Below are 15,449 nucleotides of genomic sequence, written 5' to 3'. Positions count from 1 at the left end.
AATTTGCTCAATTAATCTCTGTTATTTAAAAAAAATATATCATCCATAATTACAAAAACTTAATCTTTTTAAGTGAGCAGAAACAATCAACACGGTAATATTTTGTTACTAACCAATCAAATCTCGAATCTTTCTGTTAATCTATATGTCTATTTTTACTTAACACGCTTTTCAGTTTTTTATCGTTGAATATAACAAATTAAAGAAAATTAATAACAAAAAATTAATAATTTTGTTTAAGAGGTAAAAATTAATGTTAATTATTTACCGTGGTTAACAAGTTGGATTTATAATCAGTGGCGGATGCATCGAAGGGCAGGCTCAGCTGAACCCCCGAACTTTGGTGAACGTCCATGGATACCTTAGGTGTTGACCCTCTAAATTTTGATGAATGTCCATAGATACCTTGGGTGCTGCCATTTTGAAGATTAGAGTTGGCTTCATACATGCCCTCCAACTGACTTCAGGCCTATCAAGACTCGGTGAATGTCCATGGATACCTTGGGTGCTGCCCCTTGCATACATTAACAGGTGGGCAATATGTCTTTCCAAATGACTTTAGGTCTATCAAGACTCGTTGAAATGACTATATGCATGCTATTTCTAGTAAAAAAAAATTGCGCGCAATACTCTATTCTTACTAACCCTCATAATATTATTTCTTGAATCCGCTACTATTTCTAATTCACGTATTTGTTATTACAGTGTGACAAACTCATTGAATACTCTCTCGCCAAACATGTTAAACATGACAATGACACCTTTCCTTAGCCAAAAGGAAGTTTCTAACTCTCCAATACCAAAACGACAAGTGAAACCGATGGAAAACGACACACTGTCTCATTAACACTAGCAAATAACAACACTACCACCTACATCGTTCTGTTAATGTACGAGAACTCATGACATGCTGTTGTGTTCACGGATTAGGTTTTATGTTTTCAAATGACCGGAAATGCTTTTGTTTAAAATATTTTTAAATTATTATCTAATAAAAATACAAGTGAATTTTAAAAAATTATTTAAAGTGTTTTTTGCAACAAACACTAAGGATTCGTTTAGATGTACTTTTAAAATGATTAAAAGCGTCTTTAGATAAAATGTTTTTGAATTCCAAAAACACTTAAAGTGTTTTAGGTATGAAACATCAATTATGTGCTTCTTTTAAGAAACACTTTAAGCACTTTTATAAGATTTACTTGTATATTTACTAAAAATTAATTCTAAAAATATTTTCACAAAAAACGTTTGATCATTTTAAAAACACATTTAAACAAACTCTAAAACTTTTTAGAACCAAAAACTTATTTAAGCCCTAAACGATGAAAATCGGGTGAAAGCTGACGTGGAACTTATTCGGATAACTCTTCACCGAACGTTTATTCCGTGCCCCCTACGGATCTTTCCTTCTTTGTTAAGCGTTTTATCCTCTTTGCAACTTTTTTATTTTTTATTTTGTTGTGGATTTGTATTCCTTTTTTTTTACTTTATTGGCTGACACGTGTGATTATTATTTGGAGGTTAAAAAGTCCATGTTATTCACATTCTATCTCTCACTACATGCAAATGATCCACCAAATTATGTATTTGGAGGACCCCACTTCATATTCTTCTTCCAGATAGATTTTTCAATATGCCGGAAATACTTCTCTGTACATCATGGTAATAATAAAAGTGGTTAATTTTTTTTTTAAGTATCTAATCGCTTGTATTATGACACTTAATATTTCAAACTATTTTCTCTAGCACATTAAAAAATTTCTCATCATCGTGATTATTACAATCTCATATTTTTTAACCTTTCGTTGTGTAATTAGCGAACGAAAAATATAGCTTGAAAAACGAGGATATAACAACGTATGCGCACGTAGTTTTCACGCTTGCATGTCTGCAATATCTCTTTTATTTATAGAATATATTTTGAAAGAATATTCTACCAGCAAAAAAATGGAAAAATCAATACATGATACGTGTGGAATACGATGAAGATTTGCAGTATGTAGACGACGAGAGAAAGTTGCAAAGGTTGTAGATGAGATAATGATCAACTGTGACGAAAAAAAAAAGAATAAATAACGGTTAACAATAGCAATTATTTACATCTATTAATCAGTGCTAAAAATTATCCTAATTGTCTACTTAGTTAATATATTTTTTGTCGTCTCGTATTAATTTATTTGTTGGAATTGTAAATGTGTAGATTAAATTTACAAACTAAATGATATGTTATCAATAGGAAATGAGCAAGTTTATCAACGTTAAAGTAATAATTCAATCACTAACTTCCATGTCACTTAGTTTACAAAATTTAACTTACAAATTTAGTCTTTTTAGCATTACTCTTGTGGTTTTTGTCCCCGTAAATATGACGGGAACAATCATGCATGTGGTTGAGTTGGGACGTGAGACATTATCCTACCACCTATATTTTAATAGAAAATTTAATATAATTTATCTGCATGCACATAGAGATCGACCGTCGAATAAATAATTGATCTGCATGCATATATGGTTGGGTGGTTGGTTGGCTGAGTATAGTGAAGGTGAGACTGTGTTATCATGTCCGGCCAGTAGTCGTCCATGCCAGCAGAGCCTTTCCCTTCAAGTTTCTCCACCTTGCAGTTGCACCATTTCCGATAGATTTGGCTCACCATAATTCTTCATAATCTACATCTGAAGGCCTCATGGCATTGGTTGCTAACCTTTTGGAGTCTCTTCTTGTTGATTGTTACCACACGAATAAGAGTAATGTTATTCTAAACACACAGAATTGACGTACTTAGATATGTATAGATGAGTTTTACACAATAATAACATACATTTCTTTTATATCAGCAGTGTATGAGTTATGTATGTTTAAATGTAATTATTTGACACATAAATTATTGTTTACGATAAATTCTATAACAATTGAAATACATTTTTTATATAGAAAAGGAGACTAATTGGTGTCTTCGCTATACAGTTCACTCTTTCAGGGACCGAGAAGAAGCACTTTAGCCTTTTCTAACCACCATCGTGTGATTCACTAGCATAAAAATTTGAATTATAAAGTGTCATGTAGAATACGGACCTGAAATTCATCTTCAATCATTGAGCCACCCTGCAGTGGTTTATAACAATTGAAATATGAATATAGAAATGAAAATTTGATTCCGATAAGAAGATGAACATGATTATGCCAATTATGCATAGTGACTAACGTGGCATCAAACTCAACAAATATTCTAAGAATTAGAAAAAGATAAAATTCGAAACGAGAATAATAAAAAGCCAGGAAAAGACTATAGTATATGCAAGTGCCAAGTGTTTTTCGGACACGTGGACTGTAAAGTGAGGTAGTCCGAAGTCGAGTCAAGAGAATTTTTGAAAGTGCTTATGTGGAAAGTCGTGGATATTTCATCTTCCATCTTATCCCACGCGGAACCACCACAAGTGTTGCGTGAAAAAGCCATTCACAAGAAAAGTGCTTTTATCTATCGTTAAATAAGCGATGTTAGAAAAGTCATCTAATTAATTATATTTTGTAAGCTACAATGTACATAATGTGACGATTAATCGTTAAATTATTTTTTTAATCACGAAAAAAGAAAAATAATAATCAATTGTCACATCACGTAATCTACATATATAACACATTCATGTCAAAATGAAATCTAACTGGTAGTAAGGCGCCAAAGAGGGAAATAATATGGTTATTAACAATCCGAAATATTCTTTTAAGTATGTGACAATTAAGCGTCTCCAACCATGCTTTTTTATTTTATTGCAACGTTTTAACTAAAATTATTACAAAATTTGCTTTAAGAGCTCTATAAGAAAATTGTACTCCAACTGGACTCCCTGCTTTAGAAAATCTTAATGAACCTAAGTCAATAATTAGCCAATCAAAATTATTTATTTATTTAAAATAATATGAAAACAGTAAGCATTAATTAGAGATAGCAACTATAGGAGAAATTTTTTATTGTGACAGGAACACAGATGATAATTGGTACATTACGTGTTTTTATGTAAGTAATGGGAAATTTTACTTTCAAAGTTATTAACTTTTTGACGCACATATCTTCCCATTTGTATAATGACACGTGATGTACCACCTCGTATACCGGTCACATTGAAAAATCTCTTCAATTATAGGAGCTTCTTTCTCCCTACCTATATTTTAAGCTTCACTATAGCAGTAGAACAAAAGCAACCATCAGATTCAAAATGAACCATTGTTCCAATAAGTACATCGTCCGACTCAACTCTAGACTTTGTCTTCGTGACTTTGTAATGCATTTGGTTTGAGCAATTATACTACTGAAAATTACAATTTAACTTTCTTAGAGTGTCAAATAACAGCTTCCGAAAGAAATTGAGAATGATGCTTGTATCATTACGTGGGTTACGGGTTACCCCACTTTTGTCGATCTTCGTTCTACCTTCGAAGTCCACTTCGGCCGACGATGGGGGCTTGAATTCCGAGTCGTAGATCTCCCTTTGGGCCTTTAACCACCATTGCAATTTGCAATTTAGAAATAGAGTTTGAACCTATAATTTTCCTTTGAACTCTTTGTACACAAAAATAAAATAAAAAATGAATCTAAATAATATTTTTGTGCCATCCGACATCGTATTGGTCTCACATCCTCACTTATGTTGGTGATTGCCATATGCAATAGTCATGTTCAATAATCCTCTTATATGGTGGAGATCTTACTTCAATACCTAATCCTAAAGAAGATTTCAAATACGATTCACATAAATAATGTTAATCGTCTATATAAATTTTAATACCTAGTTGTGATTATCCTTATTACCATTATGTAACTTTATTTTTTTGGTGAACTAAAGTTTGAGGAGATGTCACTTAATACTGCGATCTTGTGTTATTTTTCTTCAATTATAAGTGAGAGGTCTTAGGTTTGATTTTCGTCAAAGGGAATTTGAACTCATTATTGCTAATCCATTGTGAGACTTAGCTTACTTCCCACCTCTTTAATGTATATAATATCGTTTGTTCAAAAGTGTGGGAGAGATTAGTTACTTTCACCACTAGCGTTAGGGCATACCTACAATCTCGAGCTGAAAAGACTTACTCGTGACACCTAACTATCAGCTGTCACTGATATGAATTTACGTAAGAATTTACATATTACACACCAATGCGAATTACTGGCTCCAAGACTCAAACTTTGGTGAGGAAACACACAAAATTAAGACGTTACCAACTAAGCCAACTATAGTTGGCAATTACGTAGCTTTATTGTCATATTGTATATGCCTCGAAAGTTTTAGTAAATATCGTATTCCTTTGAGAAATGTCGTACTGTGAATGCCTCGAAAGTTGTTGTAAATATCGTATTCCTTTGAGAAATGGCAAATGCGAAGCATTAAAAGGGTCATTAAAAAGGAAAATATGAGCTACTCAATATTACGGTTTGGTGGTATTATTTTTCTTTGAAAGTGAGAGGTTTTAGGTTCGAATCTCGTGGATGGTGAATTCGATATCAAGTTAGGTTCTGATCAAACTCTCGATCATCTTAATGTAAAAATATCGATGTACTTACAGAGAAAAAAAAAAAAAAAAGTGGGTTGGGTTCTGATGTGCACGTGTTCCCTTAATCACTTTCACCTCCACCACATCTGAAACTCTCTCTCTCTGTATCTCTCACCGTTTGGTTCCATTACATTGCGTACATTTGGTGACCGTACGTTCGAGTTCGAGAGACAAAAGCAAGAGTGTTTGTCCGCTGAGACCGCAGAGCCACAGATCGAACTAAAACCCCAAACACAGAACCTCTTCCTTCATCTGATCATTCAATTGCTATGAGCAAGAGGAAGCTCCCCTCTGATGATCACAGCCCTCCATCTTTCTCTCCTCGTTCTTCGGGTAATTAATCTTCTTTTTTCATGCCAATTTCTCGTAAAAATGCCATGAAACAAAGAAATTTAATCTAAAGAAATCAACTTTTCTAAAGGGCATTCACCGAATTATCAAAAGACTCCACCTTTGTTTTTTGTTTAATTAAAACCCCAAATTTGGTCCTTTAATCCAAATGTTGCAAGTTATTGTGTTTCTTTGTTATTTTACTTTCCCATTTGGTATGATTATCTGTTAGTTGATCAATTACTTTTGCTTGCTTTCTTAATTAGTTCAGAAAAAAGCCGGAATTGGAATTTGAGTTTTTTTTTTTTGCCAATTTTATGGGGTTTTGTTGGCATTTACAGCCTCAGAACACGAGATTCGATCGAAAAATACCCAATTTGATTGTGTTGGAAAACTGTTTAAGTGAATTTTTAATGACTTGTATTTGTTTGATGTTTTTGGGGATATTGCAGACACCATGCCGTGTTCTTCTGCAATGGAATTATTAACACAAGAGGTTAGCTGTTCTTCCCTTTTCGTGGTTTCGTGGTTTCGTGTTTTCGTGTTTCATCCACGTTGTGTAATGAGTTGTTGATAAATTTGTAGGTCTAATGAACCCCTTTTGATCGACATTTTGCAACTCTGTTTACAATTTCTTCCTATTTCGTGTATTTGGAGTAGTAGTTATTTGTATTTTTTTATCTTTGTTTGAAGCTACTGAATCCCTACCCTTTTGTTATACAGCATCATCCAAGCCTCGGGCGATCAATGTTCTTTAAACGCTCACGTCATCACTATGCGCACCAGTACTCTCGACGTAACTCTGGCAATCTTGCTAACCCATCAACCTCTCGCGGAAAAGGAGTGCCTTTGCGTGACGATAAGCTCTCCTATAAGTTGGCTACTCAATCCAGCTCCGAGGCCAGACGTCATTCAGGTTTTATTTTGAATTGTCCCCTTTTTCTTCTCCTTGTTTTGTTCAACTTCAAAAGAACTTAATTAAGCTTTTTAGTATTTATGGAAGGTCTCGAGTATCGAGACAACGAGTGAGAACTCTAGTATGCTACATGGATGAATATTTCCTATGTCAGATAGGAGTGTAGGAATTTACTTCTTTGCGTATTGGATGACTATATATTCAATTTTCCAATGTGCTCAATTTATTTCCTTGATCAGGACTTTTCTTGAAGAATGCTGTCAGGAGTCTTGTTTTGCTGTATTGACTTTATTTTTTCAATTCCTCCCCAGAAACCAAGGAAAAGCCCTTTCTTCGGCCAGCAAGAATTAGATCTGGTTTCTTGACAACGGATGCTGTATCACCAGATCCAGGGAAGATGGTATGTGCGATTTGCGACAAGCTGTTGAGGCGTAAACCTTTCTTTCTCGGTAGCACACAGTCTTCTACTGAAGTCTCTGTTGTTGCAGTTTTAGTTTGCGGCCATCTTTTCCATGCAGATTGTTTGGAGCAGAAAACAAGTTTTGAAGATAGACACAACCCCCACTGTCCGTTGTGTGCGGGATTATTGCCCAAGGTTGAAGATTCAAGAGAGTAGGGATAGTGAGAACAGCATTTGGGATTTTGTACTGGAAACCTTTGAGGCCTGAACTGTATTTTCTTGCGAACACCAGTCTACAACTGAACTCCGTGGCAACCTACGTTTGCAGCCATGTTTTCATGAGACTGTTTCAAGCACAAAACAAGTTTGAAGACAGATGCTACCCACCTTCTCCATTGTGCGTGCCCGGGGTTCAAACCTTCAAGGTTGGATTCGAGCAGGCAGAGGTTGGTAGTAAAGTTGTTAACTTGACTCCATTAATAGCCTAATACTGATAATCTTGATGAAAGAATCACAGATGGATCGTCGGAAGCTTTCTTGAGCAGATTAACTCGTAGACAGGCTAAAACTTTCGGTTTGTGCTCTGACGTTGAAGTGCCGTTTGTATTCATCAGTAGCTAATGACTGTTTTTAATGCCCTAGAAGTTAGAGGAAGCAAACTTTGTGATCATGTAATGTACAAATTCTAGCTGTTTTCTACATTTCTGCAAATTTCATTTCTCTCTGTAAAAACGACCTGGAAGGCCGATGACGCGTTCACGTGTAATGGGTGATGGATTATATTTTATGTGAAGTCATGTGATGAGTGAGACAAAGAGATGGCGATAAATTCAACGCTGATGGCGACAGTTAACCTGTTAACACATGCTTTGTTGGAACAGCAAGATTCGTAGTACACATTTCAGGAACAAGACGATTCAAATGCGAAATTTACGAATTTAAAACTCTAGACAAACTCAAGAACAAAACAACCTCGTCACAAACCTAGTTCAAAGAGACCAGTTCGGAAAATGTCGATTAACACTGTACATGAATTCATAACAAACAAGCATCCAAGACGGTATGATTCAAGGATTACATCAAGGGATACTTGATGGAGGATCTACGGGAACGATACTTGATGAATGAGCATCTACGTGGTCGATACTCAACGGAGCGGCATCTATGGGGACGATACTTGATGAAGGAGCATCTGTGGGGACGATACTTGATGGAGGGGCATCGACGGGGATGACGCTTGATGAAAGGGCATCTACGAGGACGATGCTTGACGAAGGAGCATCTACGGGGTCCATACCTGATATAGGAGCATCTATGAGGTCCATACTTGACAAAGGATCATCCATGGGTTCCTTGCAGGTTTTTTTATTATGCCCTGAATCCTTGCACCTAGAGCAAAAAACTGTCCTTGCCGACAAACTCTTTGCTTTGGCCTGGCTTTTCTTTTCTTGTTGCTTGGAGACTGATGGAGGAAGCACATGTGCTGCATCAGTAATCTCACCATCCGAAGACTCAAAAGGGGCCAATGCAGAGTTTATGGACTCAGAATACGTCAAACGATAGGTGTCAGATTTATAGTAACTCGAACAATAATCATACACATCCCTACCAGTGCAGTTGAAGACAGCAATAGCATGGCAGCATGGTAGACCACTTGCATTCCAATCCAGACAACTACAGTACCGTTCACTAATATCCACAACGTTGATGGAATCCTTGTGAACCTCAAAGAGAGTATCGGATGAAAACAAGACTTTAAGACCATATGCGCAACAGGCTTCTTGTTGCAGTTTTTCCTCCTTGGATGGAGTAAGTTTTGTGGGCCACTTACTTGAATCTGTTCGACGAGTATTTATCAACTCCATCAACTTAGAACAAAGCGCTTCAATCTTTGGCACAATGGGTAACTCCTGTACTTCCTCTATCCACTTGATGTATGTCTCTGCAACATCTGATGTGAAATGGTTATAGGGCTCTCCTTTAAATAATGCATTTGTCCAACATTCTGGTTCGATTTGCTGGACCCAGGCATAAGCTCGAGCAGAAACCCGTCTAATTTGATCAATACTTGTTTTAAAGCCATCAAGTCGGATTGCATGGGCGGCAGCCATAAAATTGATTGGCAAGGAACCCTTCCCATCTCCATGGTATGGACCATTCAAGTTTCTCATGAAGCTTTGCAGAAGGTGGTGCATAGAATATCCATGGTGGGCATTCTCAAATACTTCGAGCACTGATTTCTTTAGTCCCTTCTCTCTATCCGAGACAAAAGTTAAGGATTGAGTAGCTGAAAGTACAGATCTTAACTGCTCCAAAAACCACCGCCAGTTATCATCATTCTCAGTGTCAACGATAGCAAATGCAACCGGGAAAAGACCGTCATCTCCATCCAAAGCAGTAGCTGCCAAAAAAGTCTCATGGTATCTTGATTTTAGAGATGCAGCATCGAGAAAAAGAATAGGGCGACAACCATTCTGAAAACCATGTATTGAAGCATGAAAACACACAAATAGGCGCTGAAATCTACTCTCATCAACAGTGAAAAGCTTAATATTACTGCCAGGATTTGCCTCTGTCATCTTCTCACAAAATCTCGGTAACTGGTCATATGCCTCTTTATACGAACCTAGAAGTCGCTCCTTGGCATCCTCAACTGCACGCCAAACATGAGTGTAGTTCACAGCAATCCCAAAATCTTGACGAATGATGTTGGCAAGTTCTTTCGTCTTGAGATGTGGGCGCTCAAGTAATCTGTCTTTCACGATGCTAACCAACCAACTTCGTTTTGGATGATAAGATTTCATGAACTCTGATTCACAAGTATGCGTTTCAGTCATACTCTTTATCCTAAACTTTTTCACAGATGTGTCCCAAGATGCAAAAATTTTCCAGGAACAGTCTTCGACTATACATCTGCCACTTGCACGGTTAGTATCATTCTTTTTTAACTTATACATGAAACGATGGGCAACGGCATATTTTTGCAGCGCATCACGAAATTCTTTAGCACTGTTGAATTCCTGTCCAATGCCAGTGATAGCATTTTTCCATATTTTGAGTAAAAGTTCAGGTGGAGCATCATTTGATTCCACTAGACTAGCCTGGATAGGGTCATTGCTAGTACTACTATCTTTACTGTGGAGGATATCTTGCCTCTCATCCACGTCATCAGTTTCTGTAGCAATGTTCCGGCTAGGAATATTCTTCTTCTTGGACATATGTTTTCTTTTCTCCCCAACATGGTCAGTGACAGAACCAATGGTAGGACCGTTGGCACCAATTTTCCAGGCAGCAGTGCGCCTTCGCTTCTTAACAGTATCAGCAGGGGTACAGTTCATATCAAATACGTCCAAGCTGTGCTGACTTGCATCAGCAGTAGCAGATATGGAACCAGTTGGAATGGAACTAGTAGCATCCGCATTATCGGTGGATGTAAACGCAGGGGACATGGTAGGCATATGCACCACTCCACCTGCAGTTTGGGTCCTTTCTTCCACAGACATAATACATCCAGGTTGTTTTGATAGAGGACTAGCATGTAAAGTGGCAGCTGAAGTCGTGAAGGCGGGAACAGGGGTCACTGATTCAGCCACTTTTATCCCACATGCCCTGCAAATGAGAATTTAAACTTTCAACGCAAGAAAACTTAGAAACTTACAATATGAATATGCTTCAACTATTGTAAAGAGGGCAAATGGGCAATGTCATCATTTCTTTAAAAGCAAGGAAATTGTGATCCAATCAAACAAAACAAAAGAAAGTACCTTTTTGGTGTGTTGAAGGCTTCGGCATCAAAACCTGCTTTCCCCTGGACAAAAACATCAGCAGTTACTGAATTCCCATGGAATTCATACATCCTTTTCAGGTCCTTATCATTGGATAAAGTGATGAGAGTTCGCGTATTTCCTGGGAGAAAATACTTCATGATCACTGATTTATATTCTAAATTCAACATTTCAGCCAATTTTAACTTGAGATCATCAAATCGGGTTTCATGATTGATATCTACTGCCTGTGCATCTCCTCCCGTATATGACATGGATCCATCATCCTTGACAACAAATTCCCCACCAGATTGGCAGATCAGGATAAGCTTTGTCCTCGCCATCACAACGACCTTCAAACATTCGAATAAAAGAATTAAAAGCTATAGTTTATAAATATGCTAAATTCATAATTCAGTTCCCAAAACTATCTACTACTTTCAAAGTTTACCACGATCTAAATAATAAGTACGCAAAAGCCAACCGTGTCTTAAACATCAGTTACTATTGTCGATCAAAAATGAATTCACAAATGTTAGTATTTAATTGTTAGAGTCTCACATTCTGGTGTATTTTTCATGCCTGCGGGCGCAGAGTGTGTGTATACTATTAGCTACTTACTAGAGCTTGTGTGCATACAATATCGAAAAACCATTGTCCCACCGGGCCTGCTTTACTAACATATACAGCCACGCAACCACTATCAACAAAGCAAAAACCCGGCTAAAAACATCAATGGAAGCACACCAGGAACTGTAAACACTCCCTATAAAATTACAACAACAACAAAACCTTATCCTACTAAGTCGAGTCGGCTATATGAATCCTAGAACGCCACTATGTTCGGTTTTGTGCCAAATTATCAGAAAACAGCATGTGGGTTATCATCTGATCCCACCATCACCAACAACCCAGCTCCTAAATCAGTAAATTTCCCGGTGGGTTAACGGAAAAACAGTTTAAAGAAGTCAACCAATCCAACCCAAATGATCATCCTCTGAGAAATCCAGCAGATTAATCCCCCTTTTCCGAAAAAAAAAAAAAAAACCATTAATTCAAAGTCCAAGATCACGACTTTAGCCCCCCAGAAAAACCCAAACATTCAACTTAATTTCCAGAATTATATGAACACTAACATTGGTTGAATTGGGTTACTAATTTACTCCTCCATGAAATTTATTTGTTACCGACATACCAGAAAGACAGTATTGGTATAAAGAATTTAACTTTTAGGTGTGAGGGGAGAGAAGAAGAAAGCGCTTACCAGAGAAGGAGGTGCAGGGTGTGATGAAACCCTAGATTTTGGGGCCTTCTGGAAATAACGATAAAAGAGGTGAATGATGCAAAAGACTTGAAAGCATAGAATGTCAAAAGGGCTCTTTGGAGAATTAGGGTTTTGGAAAATTCCAAACTTAACCCCAGTTAGTCACGCTTCCAAAATTCATAGAAACCATTTTATTTTATTATTTTTTATTTTTTGTAACAAACGATAGCATTGGAGGTTAATTAGTTAGTTGTTAGAAGGAAAAAGAATTGGTGAAGATCAAGCCCCCACCAGAGTGCATAAATATAATTGTTTTCCATTACTATTATGGAGCTTCATCTGCATCATTCATTCATTTTTAATTCGACACAATCTTATTTAGACAAACAGAGAAAAATAGAAGGATAACATGTTAACTATTACTACTGTCTATTGATATTTTTTTTCATTTGAAAGTGAGAAGTCTCAAGTTCGACACATGGATAACGATGACACATTATATTTATGTTGAGCTCGATACTTAATGACTATCTTATTGTGTAGTCTAGCCTAATTTCTTTTCTTTAATATAGAAAAGTACGGCATAAGACAAGACTATAACAATGTAATGATTAATCTTCACTTATAGTTCCGCTTCTTGCTTTAATATAAAGACTTGTTGGAATCTGATTGGTCCAACAAAGAGTCGAATCTATGACGTGGGCTTCAAATGTGGCATCAAATGTCACCGGTGGCGCCGGTAGTACACAACAATTTTTTACCCAATTTCCGAATAAAGCATAAACATTTACAGAGGCCTGCATGACCTGTTTTTCATGACCATAAGGAGAAACTTGACTAGTCATTTCATCCACCCCACCTCTTCCTTTAAGTAATAAGATTTGGTGTATCAATATTAATGGTTGACAGAAACTCTAATGAACATAAATACAAGGCAAGGTTCTTGCTCATACCATGAAAAAACTTAGATGAAACGTCCTATTAGTTCGAGCTGAAGGGGTCGTGAGTGTGCATAAGATTTTAGCTAACTAACATATTACTTTTCAAGATTGCAATGCGATTTCCATCGTAAGAGAAGTCTGCACATGTTTAAGTCTTTTCCGCACAGTTCTATCAAGTTGATTCATCTTTACCACATGACATGTTGACATCAAAAACACTATCAATCAATTATAGTCTATGGGTTCTTCCATATTAGTGTTTTTAGTTGTTATGAGATCTATGAAGTCTATCTCACACACTCTTAAATGTTTTATGTTTTTCCAAAACGAAGAGTTTATAAGAGAACAAAATACAAGACTAACACAAAATTAGGAAAGTAATCTATCCTAATATGTTTTTTTTTTTCTCAAAAAGAAGCATTTATAGGGTAGCTCTTACAAACAAGCGGGATTTTCTCTATTAAAGTTCTACATGCCCCATATTTGTGAGATCTGCCATTCAAATTAGATGATCAGGTTATCCTACCGAAAATTTTCTCCCATAAGAGACTACACAAGTATGCTCGATTTGGTAGTCTCAATCGCCATTGAGTGTCCCAAAAAAGCAGAAAAGCAAATGATACAAGCTAAATGAGAAATGGACATTCCTTTACTTTTTCTCCTCACTTTCTCCCATCCTCCCCAACGGCTCCACCTCCATAGGACCACCATAAACAGCCCTAAAGGTACGTACTTCCCCAGCTGTGCTATAAGTCTCTCATCATATCAACAATAAGAAAAAGGCCAAAGCAAAAGGCTTACTATACACAAGATCTCATCAAGGAAGCTGCTGCTTCTGCTGCTCTGCACATCATTGTCCCACATAAAAAAATACAAATGCTCTGGAGTATTTGATACTTCGAGCTTTATAACAGTTAGATCTTGGTTTTTATACAAACATTTAGTGGTGAAAAAATCTGAGGTATCCCAGAGTATCATAGAAAACCTCGAGAAAAAGATAACATCAAACGTAAACACTGTACTGCATTTTCTAAAAGTGAATAGCATTTTACCCTAAAGAAACCAAAAGAGATGATATATAACTAACTGTATAAACTGTTGGAAAGAAGAAGCGAGGAAACTTCACAGTTCATCATCTTCTGTTCTTGTAACTTTTGACTGTTTGTTTGTGCCCTAATTTTCAACTGTGGAGTGACGACACACTGCTAGGGTTTTTAATTCTGCAATTATTGTAAGACACCATGAAGAAATGCTCTTCTTCTAGTAGGGTTTTTTTTTACGGTCATGGTCCCAGAGCTTATGTCTGAGTTTCATTTTGGTCCTTCTCGACCAAGTCCAACTTCTCTTGCAATTGGTTCTCCTTAATTAAACAGTCAATCTACTGTGCTTCTCGGTGAAGTGCTTCTACAAGTAAATGTCCTTTTCTGCTCTCTTATCTTAATCCTATATCTTTTTCCCAATCATTTTCATTGCGCCCACCTGATGCTAGCTGCTGCTTGCAAACATGAGAGAGTTGGCAGCGATGAGAAAAGCCAACCCCTGACAAAATAAGCTATGATTTTTCGTCGTCAAACTTTTTATTATAAATGTGAATGCTTTCTTCTTTCACACCGTGCTCTTTTATTCGGAAATTTAGTGCATCAGCAAATATCATAATCTCCATTAATCAATGAAATCATCTTTGTTAACCAAAAAATAATGAAAAGACTACTTAGTCTTCTATCATATAAAAAAAATGATAGGCAATAATGTAATTTCACAGGTCCAAATTTTATTATTTTTTATTAAAGCCTCACATACAGATGATGTTAAAATACCTCAAATATTTAAAAAAATTAAAAAAAAATTAAACAAAAACCTTCAACTCCACCCACGTTCTCTTTCTCTCTCCTTCTCTCCCTCTCCCTCTCATTTTCTAAAAAAAATATGTTCATACACACAAAGTGTGCAGACAAATACTAGTAACATATGAATAAATCTTGGATCTTAGTTTTAGTATGAAGACATATATTGTGTGAATCAGATAATTAGGCAGTTGTTCGAACAATAGAAAGTAGGTATCCCCATGTGACTATATATTTGAAATTCAATTCGATACTATTGTTAAGGTCGGTGACCATGATTATATAAGGAATCACATGCTTGACATCAGTGTCACGCCGATGCATTGCATAAACAATATGACCGACATGGGTTTCAGTTGGGGATAAACCTTTGTAAGTGAGTGGAACAATCCACCTTGCATGATTGTCAAAAAATCTTGTTAGTCAACTATCTCTCGCAGGCTCA

General features: G+C 36.5%; 2 protein-coding genes across 3 annotated transcripts; one reads left to right on the top strand and one right to left on the bottom strand.

Annotated features, from left to right (window-relative positions):
- Nucleotides 1-5,598: 5,598 nt before the first annotated feature.
- On the top strand, nucleotides 5,599-8,006 carry LOC103447699 (uncharacterized). The gene is made up of 4 exons (XM_008386885.4): nucleotides 5,599-5,878; nucleotides 6,328-6,371; nucleotides 6,599-6,791; nucleotides 7,103-8,006. Exons 1-4 carry the CDS (start codon nucleotides 5,815-5,817, stop codon nucleotides 7,405-7,407), a joined length of 606 nt encoding a protein of 201 aa, XP_008385107.2. The 5' UTR covers nucleotides 5,599-5,814; the 3' UTR covers nucleotides 7,408-8,006.
- Nucleotides 8,007-8,090: 84 nt separating this feature from the next.
- LOC103447691 (uncharacterized) lies at nucleotides 8,091-12,493 on the bottom strand. Of its 2 annotated transcripts, none has more exons than XM_008386880.4 (3): nucleotides 12,220-12,493; nucleotides 10,956-11,308; nucleotides 8,091-10,800 (listed from the first exon to the last, which is right to left on the bottom strand). In XM_008386880.4, the coding sequence occupies exons 2-3, from the start codon at nucleotides 11,297-11,299 to the stop codon at nucleotides 8,271-8,273; spliced, it is 2,874 nt and encodes a 957-aa protein (XP_008385102.2). In that variant the 5' UTR covers nucleotides 11,300-11,308; nucleotides 12,220-12,493; the 3' UTR covers nucleotides 8,091-8,270. The 2 variants fall into 2 exon arrangements, with proteins under 2 accessions (XP_008385102.2, XP_070661451.1); XM_070805350.1 differs by lacking the exon at nucleotides 12,220-12,493 and adding an exon at nucleotides 12,092-12,208.
- Between the last annotated feature and the right edge of the window lie 2,956 nt (nucleotides 12,494-15,449).

The sequence above is a fragment of the Malus domestica genome, chromosome 02 (genome assembly GCF_042453785.1).
Source record: "Malus domestica chromosome 02, GDT2T_hap1".
NCBI lineage: Eukaryota > Viridiplantae > Streptophyta > Magnoliopsida > Rosales > Rosaceae > Malus > Malus domestica.
This window is presented reverse-complemented; position numbering and strand designations above follow the sequence as displayed.